At 43.3% G+C, this 13,140-nt stretch overlaps 1 protein-coding gene across 1 annotated transcript in view; it reads right to left on the reverse strand.

Moving 5' to 3' along the window:
* Nucleotides 1–3,273: 3,273 nt before the first annotated feature.
* The window catches only part of PACRG (parkin coregulated), a 588,979-nt gene continuing 579,112 nt past the window's right edge, over nt 3,274–13,140 (reverse strand). The window contains exon 5 of the mRNA NM_001266357.1: nt 3,274–3,702. Coding sequence (NP_001253286.1) covers nt 3,542–3,702 — 161 coding nt within the window. The 3' untranslated portion in view covers nt 3,274–3,541. The remainder of the gene's footprint in view (nt 3,703–13,140) is intronic.

The following is a 13,140-nucleotide window of genomic DNA, read 5'->3' on the forward strand; positions in this document are numbered from 1 at the left end:
AAGGCAGACTTGGGTGGGCTGACCATTGGAAAAAGTAGCCTTTTCTAATTCTATTAAAACCACAAAATTGTGGGTTTGGGGGTTTTATTTTGCCTTTTAATTTCCAGAGAACATGATCCTATCTATAGAGTTATTTTGGGTTTTTGCAAAATTATCTTCTTTTCACAAGAAACTCACCACTGCCACGTAAGAAGCATCGTATTGTCTGAGGAGTTTTCAAATACGTATCGCTCTGCCCGGGTAGACACTAGTCATCTTTTGTACTTGTTTTTCTTTGAAATAAAAGTTCGACAGGTACCACAAACTCTGGTAGCACTTTTCATAGGTTACCCCTACAGCTTATAACCCTGCAGCACGCATGGGGCATCCCCACTTCACAGCTGACGCCGTGTGAGTTTCAGAGAGGTTAAATATCTTGCTCAGGGCAGCAGAGCAAATAAATGACAGAACTAGTCAATGAAGCCTGATTTTATTTTATTTTTTTATTTTATTATTATTATTTTTTTGAGACGGAGTCTCGCTCTGTCGCCCAGGCTGGAGTGCAGTGGCCGGATCTCAGCTCACTGCAAGCTCCGCCTCCTGGGTTTACGCCATTCTCCTGCCTCAGCCTCCCGAGTAGCTGGGATTACAGGCACCCGCCACCACGCCCGGCTAGTTTTTTGTATTTTTTAGTAGAGACGGGGTTTCACCGTGTTAGCCAGGATGGTCTCGATCTCCTGACCTTGTGATCCGCCCGTCTCGGCCTCCCAAAGTGCTGGGATTACAGGCTTGAGCCACCACGCCCGGCCTTATTTTATTTTTTTGAGACGGGGTCTTGCTCTCTCACCCAGGCTGGAGTGCAGTGGCACAGTCTCAGCTCACTGCAACCTCCACCTCCCGGGTTCAAGCGATTCTCCTGCCTCAGCCTCCCGAGTAGCTGGGAGTACAGGCACCTGCCACCAGGCCTGGCTAATTTCCGTATTTTTAGTAGAGATGGGGGTTTCACCATGTTGGTCCGAAGTCCTGATCTTAGGTGATCTGCCCACCTTGGCCTCCCAAAGTGCTGGGATTACAGGCACGTGAGCCACCGTGCCCGGCCAAAGCCTGATGTTTTAATTCCAAAGTTAGGGCTCTTGGCTAAGTTGCCAGGTCTTCTTGCTCCTATACCAGGCAGTTTTCATGAGTATAATGAAGAGTGAGTGGCCAGAGCTGCCTCTGCATGTCCCAGCAGAGCCGGGTCAGAGCCATTCCAGTACCAGCTTTCAAAGGCGCCAACAAGCCGTGATCCTTCTAACTAATAACCTTACAGACTTTGGTGTTCCTTTTGATTGTTTCACTGATGCCAGCTGATGGACGCAATTGAATGTCATAGTTTGCAGAATAACCTGCTTTAATCTGTGGATGTCTACTTCTAGCTGTGCCTTTACCAAATATTGTGCATCAAAGTCAATTTGTTGGCCAGGCGCAGTGACTCATGTCTGTAATACCAGCACTTTGGGAGGCCGAGGTGGGTGGATCACCTGAGGTTGGGAGTTCAAGACCAGCCTGACCAACATGGGGAAACCCCGTCTTTACTAAAAATACAAAATTAGCCAGGCACTGTGGTGCACACCTGTAATCCCAGCTACTCAGGGAGCTGAGGTAGAAGAATCACTTGAACCTAGGAGGTAGAAGTTGTGGTGAGCTGAGATCACGCCATTGTACTCCAGCCTGGGCAACAAGAGTGAAACTCCATCTCAAAAAACAAAAGACAAAAAACAAAGTCAATTTGTCTTATCCAATCATGCCTCTTCCTTCACCGTAGACAATGCTTACAGAAACAGGATGGTAGCTCCTAAGCTGCTAGATTTCACATGCTGAGACAGTAATTAGGGGAAATGGACGATGAGCTCATTTTCAAAACTGGTGTTTGCCTTTAGAAACTTGTGCCTTAGATAGTGAAAACAGTTTGGAGGCTGATGCATAGTGCATGAAGAAACACATTTCGCTTCTTCACTTTTTTTTTTTTTTTTTTTGAGATGGAGTTTCGCTCTTGTTGCCCAGGCTGAAGAGCAACAGCACGATCTCGGCTCACTGCAACCTCCGCCTCCCGGGTTCAAGCATTTCTCCTGTCTCAGCCTTTCAAGTAGCTGGGATTACAGGCGCATGCTGCCACGCCTGGCTAATTTTTGTATTTTCAGTAGAGACGGGGTTTCATCATATTGGTCAGGCTGGACTCGAATTCCTGATCCACCCGCCTTGGCCTCCCAACATGCTGGGATTATAGGCATGAGCCACCATACCTGGCCTCATTTCTTCACTTTTATGCAGAAGTTTCACTTTGCTACAGGAATAAGATACTTTCGGCTATGTATTTCTAAGCAGTTACAGCATCTCTCGAGTGTGCAAAGTCAGTGTTCCATCTTTATGAAGTTTTCTGGGCTAAGTTTCAAATGCCTGAAGCTCCCATCTGACATGTCTGAAGAGCCACGATCCAGGGCTGACTCTCTTACAGTTGCTCTTCTCTTTGGTCATTTTTTAATTTCTTTTTCAATTGAATGAAAAAGTGCATGTCTTTTGTCTTTTTGTTTGTTTGCTTTTTGCCTTTTTGGTCTCAATAAAATCCCCAATACGGCCATCAGACCCACTGCATGGTGCTATGAAAAGTCATCCAACTAGTGGGAGGAAGCAAGGAAGAAGAGTTGCCAAGGAAGAATTCTGATCTGTTTGAAAGAGTAATCATTAAGATACATATAAGTCATTTTCAAAAATAATTAAAAGCCCTAAACAAACTTCCAGATAACACTTTGTCAATAACACACCAGGTCCTGAGATGCAGTGTGCCATGCGGAGAGACGAGGATTCAAGCTAGCCTTTTCTTTTTTTTTTAAACATATTTGCCAAGTTACATTTCACACGTAACCCTGACCCCGTCCTCTCCCCAGTCTTCCCCTACCTGCACCCAAATATAAACTGAAAAGCCCCTGAAGCCCAGATCCCTAGTAGGCTAAAGGCATTAATTACAACTGTAGCTGAGGTTATAATGGGCTGCAAAAATTTCCTGCTGTAATTGGAATATAGATTCAACAGTTTTATTGAATGTCAAAGCACATTATTCCGCACAGCTGCTAGAGAGGCACTGCTGAACCGATGCTTCTCTTCCATGACAAACACCTATTAAGCAGTCAGCATAAACTCTTCCCTTACAACCTCTGACATCACCCCCAGGGCAGGCACACACAGAACAGCAATTGCTGAATTGCGTATGAAAATTATAGTTTATTGTCTATACAACTGAAGGTTTCACTCGGACTCCTGCTTCTGTCGGAGCTGTATAAAGAAGCAATTCTTCTCATAGAACAAATAAGCACAGTACACTATTGTAATCTAAGAAACAGGCACTATTTATGTATTGGAAAGCCTTGCTCTCAATAGGGCTAACAGTCCAATGGCCCATAAGCCACTATTTTAGCAGCTGTAGAAAAGAAAGCTGTGGAAGTCACAAGGAATGAGATGCTAAAAGCAGCAGAGACGGATGATCCCAACACCAACGGGAGGCTTCAAGTCCCAGCTGCTGCCACTGTTAGTTTAGCAAGCAAGACTCGTAGGTGGGGACCACGTACTTAATGTTGATAAAGGCATTTTCTCCTCCGTAGCGCTCGAAGGCCTCCAGCGTCTCCTGGATCAAGTCACCAATGTTCTCCCTCTTCTGCTGGCTGTAGTCAATGCCATCTCCGGAGTTCACTGGTGCATGCAAACACACAAAGAGGGCAGTTATTTCTCCGCAATTTCCCGAAAAGTCCTACACAGTCTAGGCATTTTCTCTGAATGCTTATGAGGAGACACAAACATGCAAGATTTTTACACGATCTTGAAGAGTTTTAAAAGCAGTGGCAACTATACAAAAATACCAACTCCCAAATTGGAGCCAATGAAAAATAATCTAAAATGAAGGAATAATGGAGTAAACAACAGCGAGTGAATCACAGTTACAAGAAAGAGGACAAGTCAGGGACTCTGTTTCTTGATCTGTTATATACAGAGTGTTCTCTCGGGCCCTGAGTCTTCTGAAATCACAGCACGGTGTCCTTAGAAGGAACAGTCTATTGTGAGATCAGGCTGTTTGTTCCTTGTGATTTAAAATGGATCTGCTTTGGAATGAGGCTTAGCCCCCACCCCACGTCTCTGCTGCTTTTGAACACATGGCGAACTCTTTCTCCTGAATCCCAGTAACCCAAGTGTTCAGTTCCCTGAAATCATTTTGCTCATTCCAGGTGCAGGTGGGACAGGAGGAAGCTGCTTCTCGTGCCCTGGCTGCTCCCGAACGATCACTCAGTGCTGGGATGCAGCTATTCGTCAGTCAGGGCTTTGCAGGGAGTTTGTGTCACTGCTAGTTTTGGAGTCCCCAAGTCTAGGGAGGTGTGTCAGATGTAGGGTCTGGAAGTGATCGCTTCAGTTGCCTCTCAGGTGCTAGGAGAGAAGCAATTTCTAGGATGGCCTTCAAAGGCCAGGAACCTATGGCTAACAGCCTCTCCTCTATACCACAAACTCAATCTCGAATCCCTTAGAAAAGAGATATGCGATTGTATCCAAGCTGCAGGAGTTACCAAGGGTGAGGGAGTCTGACAAAAATGGGGCCCCTTAGCTTCCATTCTGCGTGTAGACATCCCACAGTTGTTTTCTCTAATGATAGTCATTCCATGCTTTCTGTTGTATTCCACTGTCAGGTAACCAAGGGCTTCAGCGACATTTATTCTCCCAGCAAGCAAGTCATGAATGTGTCCTGCCTTATCTGTGGTGGAAGGAAAGTGCACAGGTAGGCTGGGAGGACCCAGTAGGATGAGGGTGACAGCTCAGGCCTAGAGGGTGCCACGGGGCCAGGGACCTTCAGTGCAACTTGAAAATGTGCATTTCACTAGAGAAAGAATTCATTTGATTCATATTTCAATTGTAGACCCACAATGTTTATTTTGTTTGAATGTGAAAATAATAGAGGGAAAAATGGTGTTTCCAACCTTTTATTCTTCCTTAGTCATCTGAGACATTTAAAAAAGACTTAGTAATGGTTCAGACCAGAATAAATATAACAATTACAATCCTACACAGCATAGGGAAGCAGTTCTTTTGCTTGATATTTCCAGAAACTTATTAGGGAAATATCACTGTCTTCTGTGATATACATACAATAAATTGCTATCCTTATTCATTTCTTTTGGTGAGGGTGAAGGCAGGCAGATATAACACTGATTTTCAGAAGAAAAAAACAGATTGGGAGTCACACAACTGTAGTGCATGTCATTTATTCATAATAAATGACCTTAAAATGGTTCACAAAGCCATTGCAATTAGGTGGGTTTTTCCTTCCTCATAGTACATGTCTTTGTTCTGTCACAGGTAAAGCTGGATTTCAATTTATTTAAAGTTCGATCATCCCAAATATTCAAATATATAGAACAAAATATTATATATATACACACATACATGTATGAATGACAGAGAGGAACAGAGAGAGAGAGAGAGAGAGAGGGAGAGATGATGCCGGATACAGTGACTCATGCCTGTAATCCCAGCACTGTGGGAAGCTGAGGTGGGAGGATTGCTTAAGACCAGGAGTTTGAGACCAGCCTGAGCAACACAGCAACACAGCAAGACCCCATCTCTATAAAAGAAATGAAAAAATTAGCTAGGTGTGGTGGCGTGCGCCTGTAGTCTCAGCTACTTGAGAGGCTGAGGTGGGAGGATCACTTGAGCCCAGGTGGTCGAGGTGGCAGCGAGCCATGATCGCGCCACTGCACTCCAGCCTGGGCGAAGAGTGAGACCCTGTCTCAAAAACAAACAAACAAAACAAAAAGAATATATCAGATAAACAAAAGATAAGATTTTTAAACAAAAGGGTTCTTGCCCTATTGCTTTTTAGAAAAACAACAACGATAAACTTTGTAAAAACAAACATGTAAACAGATACACCTTTGACATCCACTGGCTTTTCTGTTTGTATTTCTTAAGATTGACATGGTGTTCTGAGGTGGGAGAAGGTGCAGGTGGGAATGGCTGCAAGGGATAGATGAAGCCCTGTGGCTCCGCTGCAGGGAGCCGTCCACGAAGGGCTTTGAGTTGGATTGAGAGAGGAGGAGGAAGCTTGTGTTGGGAGGAGGCGTTGTTGACATTTGTCACAGGTGTAAAGGAAGAAGGCGGGCAGGACGAAAAGCAACAGGGGATTTGAACAGAGGTGCTGGCGGGAGAACCCTGCATGACAGGGGAGGTCAGCAGCAGGGAACGTGCTTTACAGAAACAACTTCAGCTTCCCAGATTCCAACCAAAGCAGGGACGAATGTCCCCTCAGAGTCGGGCTCATCTTTGTGTGCCCCTTCTCTCCAAATTATAGCTGATAAACTCCTCCTAGGCATGAAAGAGGTGGACCTAGGGAGATGGTGGCATGGCCTGTTTGTGTAGGGCAGACAGCCCATTGCACAAATCCCTGGAGGGCACACGGAAAAGATAGTTGGTGATGATGCTGAGTTGTGGCAGCCGTGATCAAGTTCCTTATGGAGAAAGATACATACATTAGTCACTCATAAACGGTGCCTTTTGTTGGTATATTAGTCAGAAGGTCAAGAGCTCAATAGACCAGGAGACACACATATTTTCCTGATAGAGGGAAAGGGCCTGGAAGATCTGCACACAACGGAAAGCTTAAGGCACCTGCTTTTCCACTGCCCCAGAAGGCAGCAATGACAAGCAGAACTTTAGCTCATGTTCTTACTTTTTAAAAAATATTTGACTGTAGGAGTAAGTAAACTATGTAGCTTTTTTGTTTTTCCACATTGTATAACCTCAAATGATAAAAGAACAAACCACAATAGGAGTTGCTTATTCAAAAAGTGAGTTGGAGTTGGAATATTTTGTGGTTGCAGAATGTGTATCATTGGGGTAGAGAAAAGGCCAAAAAAGGAACACTTCCCTTACTTTTCATGCTGAAACAATGACCCTTGGGGTCTAATTGTGTTGAGAAGCAGGTGAGTCACGAGGTCTCCATTTCAAACCTGCTATATTGACAGTTTTTTGAGAGCCTGAAATTGAGGTGATTAAGTGCGAACTCACCATTTTAAATACATGCGACACTGTTCAAAAATACATTTGTGAGAATAGGACATTTAAAAAAAAAACAAACCCAAACGGTTATTTACAATTGCCAATTCTGATGAGGAAAATGACATTTCAATTTAGGAAGCAAGGAGTGTATTTATGTCTGGCAGCTAGAAAATATACACTGATGATGGAAAAGATATGTTTTATTTATAATCAAACAAATAGGTCGAAAGCAATGGTTTAAACCAGACTTGGTGCTTCTGGAAGGATGACAAGCAGGCGGAGGAGAACAAGGGATTTAGTTTCCGTTCTTGAAGATCCCTCCACGCAGGAAGCATGCGACCTACTGCCTGAAAGTTGTTCTTGGTTAAAAATTATTTTAAGTGCATTTATTCCTCTGAATATTGGTATTTTTGATGACGTAAGCAGTCTCTTTAAGCATGAATAATATGCACACTCATTTTTCTATCTAAACCTCCTTAAACTGTGCCCACTGGATGCTTTCTCTTTCTGGATGCCATTTTCTTCAGAACTAGGACGCATGTGTCTATCCCAGTCTCTGGTCTCTTGTCCAGCAATGGCATCCTCCCTGCTTCGTGAACTCAGCTTGGGGCTGTGAAGGGACAGTCGTACCCCTTGTTACCGAGGGCCACCGCAATGGGGAGCTGCACCTGACACATTTACATTTCACAAAGATATCCGCCACTCTGTGGACACAGACCAGCAAAAGGCTTGGATGACATAGGATTTTGATGATGTATTCTCCAGTTCAATTCTAGACTGTGTGCAAACTTCATTCTTTCTTCTACTTTCTTTAGTGATGACTATTACAGGAGAAAGGAAAAGATCGAAGGTGAGGGAAGCAAAGCCAGAAAGGAAGGACAGCTTTGGTGGCCAGAGCGAGGTCTTCCCACGTTACTCCCACGTTACTCGCGTTGCTCCTCCGTCCTGCAGAACGCCGTGGGTCGTGGCAGCAGCTGCAGCTATTTCACAGGCTGTCCTCCCTGTAGACTAAGCATCTACTCCGCGCTATAGTGCAATGCCAGACAAAAAAGACCTTTGCCTTCTGGGGAGCTTGCCATCCAGCTGAGGAAGCCTAATTAGCCACGCTTCCTATAGGATGCAGTGGTCACTTTCTCCCCCATGGAAGTACGTCTGGACCCAGGCACCCCACTCCTTCCAGAGCCTCCACCCGCTGTGCGTCCCCTGTGGCGCTTTGCTTGCCAGTGAGCCCTGCGTCTTGAGAACTCTGAACGGTTCCTTGTAGTCAAGACACTCGGGGATCCTAGAGACACGAAAAGCAGGAGACTTTGTGTGACGGCCACTGCGAGGCTCAGGGAGAGTTTAATTCAAATTTGGATTTTTCTTACTCTTATGTTTTGGGGCAATACTCTTAAATGGTAAATATATAGCCATTGTATGAACAGTAACACACAAAGGAGTTATTTGGAAATGAAAGCCTTATTGAAGGCACTGGAAAAATAAAACAAATAAACGCTTCCTTTAGATTGCTCACTCCACATGCCTGAAGGGTTGTTCATTTGATACCGAACAGATGAAGTCATTTATGAACTCTATCTATACTTTTTCGTAATGACTAAGAAGATCCTAAATAGGCACGATTTCAGGAAGGAAGCCCTTCTGTTAATTTTGAGAACGTCCTGGCTGAAGCAGCAGCATCGCACTCTCAAAGCCAACAGCCAGACCACACCGGGGAAGGCAGAGTTGTCAAGCGAACAGCTAGACCACACCGGGGAAGGCAGAGTTGTCAGGTCCATGGGAAGAGAGTCCCGACCCCAACACGCTCTCCTGCCTGAGATGCCTGAAGAGCTGGAGGCTGTTCGAAGGCAACGAACCAAACATTCTCCCAGGAAACACTAACTTGGGAAACTCCATTAAAAACCACCCACGTGAATCAGGAAATGGTTAAGAGGTGACTGAGATGATGATAAAACTATCATTACCAGTCTTTCCTCACACCGAATATCTGCTTTCGGAAGCTTGAATTTTATGATGCAATTCGCCATGCTCAGTAACAAAAATGGTTTGTGTTACCTCCTAGGTACACAATAGCTAGACTGTAGAAATGGCTGTAGAAATTAGCAACTATCTCAGACAAATACATGAGGATTATCGTGACAGAACAACATTCACCTTAGCCGCAGGCAGCAGGAGACATTGACTCAGGCAGACTGACTTTCTCCACGCACCCAAGACTGAGTGACAGCCATAAAAACCAAGGCTCTGGAATAAATGGCTGCAGAGGCGTCGCGGTTCAACCGCACCGCCGTTGGTCTAGGGCTGTTCCCTGGCCGTTGGCATGTGGAGCATTTGTTGCCCAGCGTAGCCACTTTGCACTTGAGTGAACCCAGGCCAGATCAAAGCTCTTTCCGTACCCAGCTTTCGTCGGAATCAAGCCGACTGCAGAAATCGCCTTGCCCTGTGTTCCCCAATGGGGCCAGGTAATCTCGTTGAAACAACACTGAGTGGAGTTAAACAACAACAAAAATGCTGACAGAAGAAATCAAATAGTTTCTTTCTGGACCAGAAAAGGCATATTTTTGATTCTCAAATGCTGAACTAAAAAATTGCAAGAGCTTTAATGCCCAAGTAAAAGGATTTTCACCTGTTAAGACTTGTAACCTTTGACGTCATCAGGCACAGCTAAAGCTGGCTTTTTTCTGATTGGGTTGTAGTGATGTCTTCCGCTGTGGTGAGCGAGAAAGCGAGCCCTGGGGGCATGGCTCAGGCCTTGGCAGGTATGTGCAGGTGGAACCCACTGCATATATTATTATCATGTTTCTTGATGACACTAAGCCTTCACAGATTCTCTGTTGGATTATTCTGCATACATTTCCCCCGCCCACTTTGTATTTTGTTTTTTTTTGTTTTTGTTTGTTTGTTTGTTTGTTTTTGATACGGAGTCTCACTCTGTGGCCCAAGCTACAGTGTAGTGGTGCAACCTTGGCTCACTGCAGCCTCTGCCTCCCAGGTTCAAGCGATTCTCCTGCCTCAGCCTCCCGAGTAGCTGGGATTACAGGTGTGCACCACGATGCCCAGCTAATTTTTGTATTTTTAGTAGAGACAGAGTTTTGCCATGTTGATCACGCTGGTCTCGAACTCCTGGACTCAAGTGATCCACCCGCCTTGGCCTCCCAAAGTGCTGGGATTACAGGCATGAGCCACCACGCCCAGCCACATTTTCCCTTTGTGAATTTAGAAATGGTTGCTTTTGAGTTTTTTTAATATGAATTAAGAAAGGGGAAAAGGAAGGCTACAGGTATATTTTATCTTTTAAGATATTTACAGTTTAAATACCTAGATTAAATTGTCACGATTTGTTTTGCCAGAAATGTGTTTGTTTGGGTTAGCGTGGACTGAATTTACTATATAGAAATAGCTTTAGCTGTTTTAGAATAGGAGTTTTCTCCTGTAAAGTTTGGATAATTATAGGGAAATAGCTATGAATTCCAATCTGGTCGTTTCTGGAGGAGAAAGAGTAAGAAAGAAAAGAGACAGGAGGGGGAAAACCTAGGAACCTGGGATCAAATTCTTTTTTTTTTCTTTTTAACAATGAGTAAGAGAAGAGCCTTTTGGGGAGAAGCTGTGAGGTTATCTGCTTTTAGAATCCTAAAGAAATGCTTCTTTCACTCTATTTTTAAAGCTTTGCTATGTTACTTTGAGGGGACTCAACTTTTCTCCCCCTTAACCATAATGTGTGTTGCCCCATTTGGAATCCTGGGTGTTTCTGTGTCTGGGCCATGCTTAGCCACTGCTTCCTTGGCTGACTTCATGTTCTCTTGGAAACTGAAGGTTCCCCACATTCCCTGAAGTATGACCTCACGATGGATATTTCCAAAGTCATGGTTCATGGGTGTGTGAATCGAAGTTGCAATGGTTTTTCAACCAAAACTCACGATAACCACAGCATCTGGCATGCTGGAGATGCCCAAGGGCTCACCCACTTCAAATCTTCTCAGATCTTATTGACATTAATGAAATTCACAAGATTTCTTTCCTCTGAAGATAAAAGCTTTGAAGTAAGCTCTCGATTCCCAGCTGGATGTCTCGTTCTCTTTCTCTCTTCTTGACACCGAAGGCTGGGTCACTAAAGAACTGAGCTACTAAGCCATCGTATTTCCAAAAGCTCGAGGAAACGTTTTCATCTTCTGAATGGGGTCGTTGGTCACTTGGAGATACCATGAATCTTGGCCTAACAGTCAATTCACTATCTAAATTTCCCTTAGATAGACAATGACAATTTCTAAACAGTTGTCGTTATCCAACTGCAAAGTAGATTCATTTATCTATGAAATGTACAACAATAACAATGGGGTCATACTGATATAGTGAAGAGAATACTGGACTTCAAGGCAAACAGCCTGAGATAAAATTTTCAATAACTTAGTAGCTACAATATTCAATAATTCACTAGCTATTTAACTATGGGCAGGTTATTTAACTTCTCTGAATCTCAGTTACTGCCTCTGAATAAAGACTGAACTTTGGATACTCTGTGGTTTCTATTCACCTAACATTACTTTTTATAATATCACAACATAACTTTGGAATAAGCATTTAGAAATGACAGTTATTCAAAGGATGCCTGTATTTCAACTGAAAAGATGATCACAAAGCAACTATGTAATTCTTCAAAGTAAGTCAGAAACCTCATAAGCATCAAAATCAGGTGTCAAGTCAAGTTCTAAGAAAACCTGAAAAGACCAAATGTTTATATAATTGATTCTAGTTAAGAAAGAGTGCACTGTGCAAAACTCATTATTTGTTGACCCCCTACACCAAATGCTATTACATTCTGCTATTTCATTAAATCTATATAGATTTTAAAGACCAATTATATGGGTTAATTTCTTTTTTACATACCAATTGACAATGATTTGGTCAAGACTACAAAAAAGCAAGCTAGGGTCTTCTCTGATTAATGACTGTTTTGATCTAAAAGTTATACTAAGAAAAATAGGTGAGTTCATCCATTTATCCCTCTACTGGATAATTATAACGATGGATTCAGTCATCATTGAATTAAGCTGAATTCAAGCTTGCAAAGTAAAAGCTCATCTCTTTTCTTATTGGCCAACATGATTCAGTGAACAGAGTGTTTCAAAAAAGGAGCAGAGGGTTAAGTCCAGCTGTCTGTGTTAAATCTATTTCTCGCTGTCTTATCTCATGGTGGAGTAATAATAACAACAATATAATGTCATTTACACAGATTAGGTCATTTAAAACTAACAATAGCCCTATGAGCTAGATACTATTATTATTCCCCTTCACAGGGGAGAAAACTGAGGTTTTGAGAGGTGAGAAAACTTAGTGAAATGATGTAAGCAGTAAGTGATACTGGGATCCCAAAAAAGAGAAATCGAAGTAAGAATCTGCTGAAGTGCAAGAATGATGGCGGGAAGGTTCAGAAAGAGAGGTCTGAGCATCACATGTCATCACAGCGAGAGCAGAAGGTAGCAGAACATTTGCTACCTACAGAAGAACTTTAGCCCCGTATCATCCGCAGAGAGGTTCCAGGTGAGTCAGTGACAGGGAGATACTGTAGCTGCTGCAACCAACCGGGTAATGTTTCCTAGGATAGTCAATTGCTATGATAAAAAATATATCATTTTTTATGATATAGACTATTACACTATCTTTACTTCATTACAGATCCTTAAAACAATAGCATTCACAGAGATACAGGCAGGATGACAAAAATCAAGGCCGATTGATTTCAAGGACTTTTCTTTCGGTGCCATAAATACATGATCAGTATGGGGAAGGTCTAGGATCAATTTCTCATTTCATCCCCCCCATCTTTATGGGCATCCATTATGATTTATTTTTAGTCTGGTAGATATTAGTTACATAGTCTTCTAGATAAAGAAATTATAAGGCTTTAATGTATACAAGATAGATGAGCAGGCTGAGCGTGACTGCCCAGGGACATCATTGCTACTTAGTGGACGGATGCCTGGTATTGGACCAGAGGCACTAGGAGAACCTATAACTGTGGGATCTCAGGAATAGGGTGAGAAGGTAAAAAGGAGGAACATTCCAAGTATCTGAATGGTCTTAGGAAACAAACCA

This window comes from Macaca mulatta, chromosome 4 (genome assembly GCF_049350105.2).
Source record: "Macaca mulatta isolate MMU2019108-1 chromosome 4, T2T-MMU8v2.0, whole genome shotgun sequence".
NCBI lineage: Eukaryota > Metazoa > Chordata > Mammalia > Primates > Cercopithecidae > Macaca > Macaca mulatta.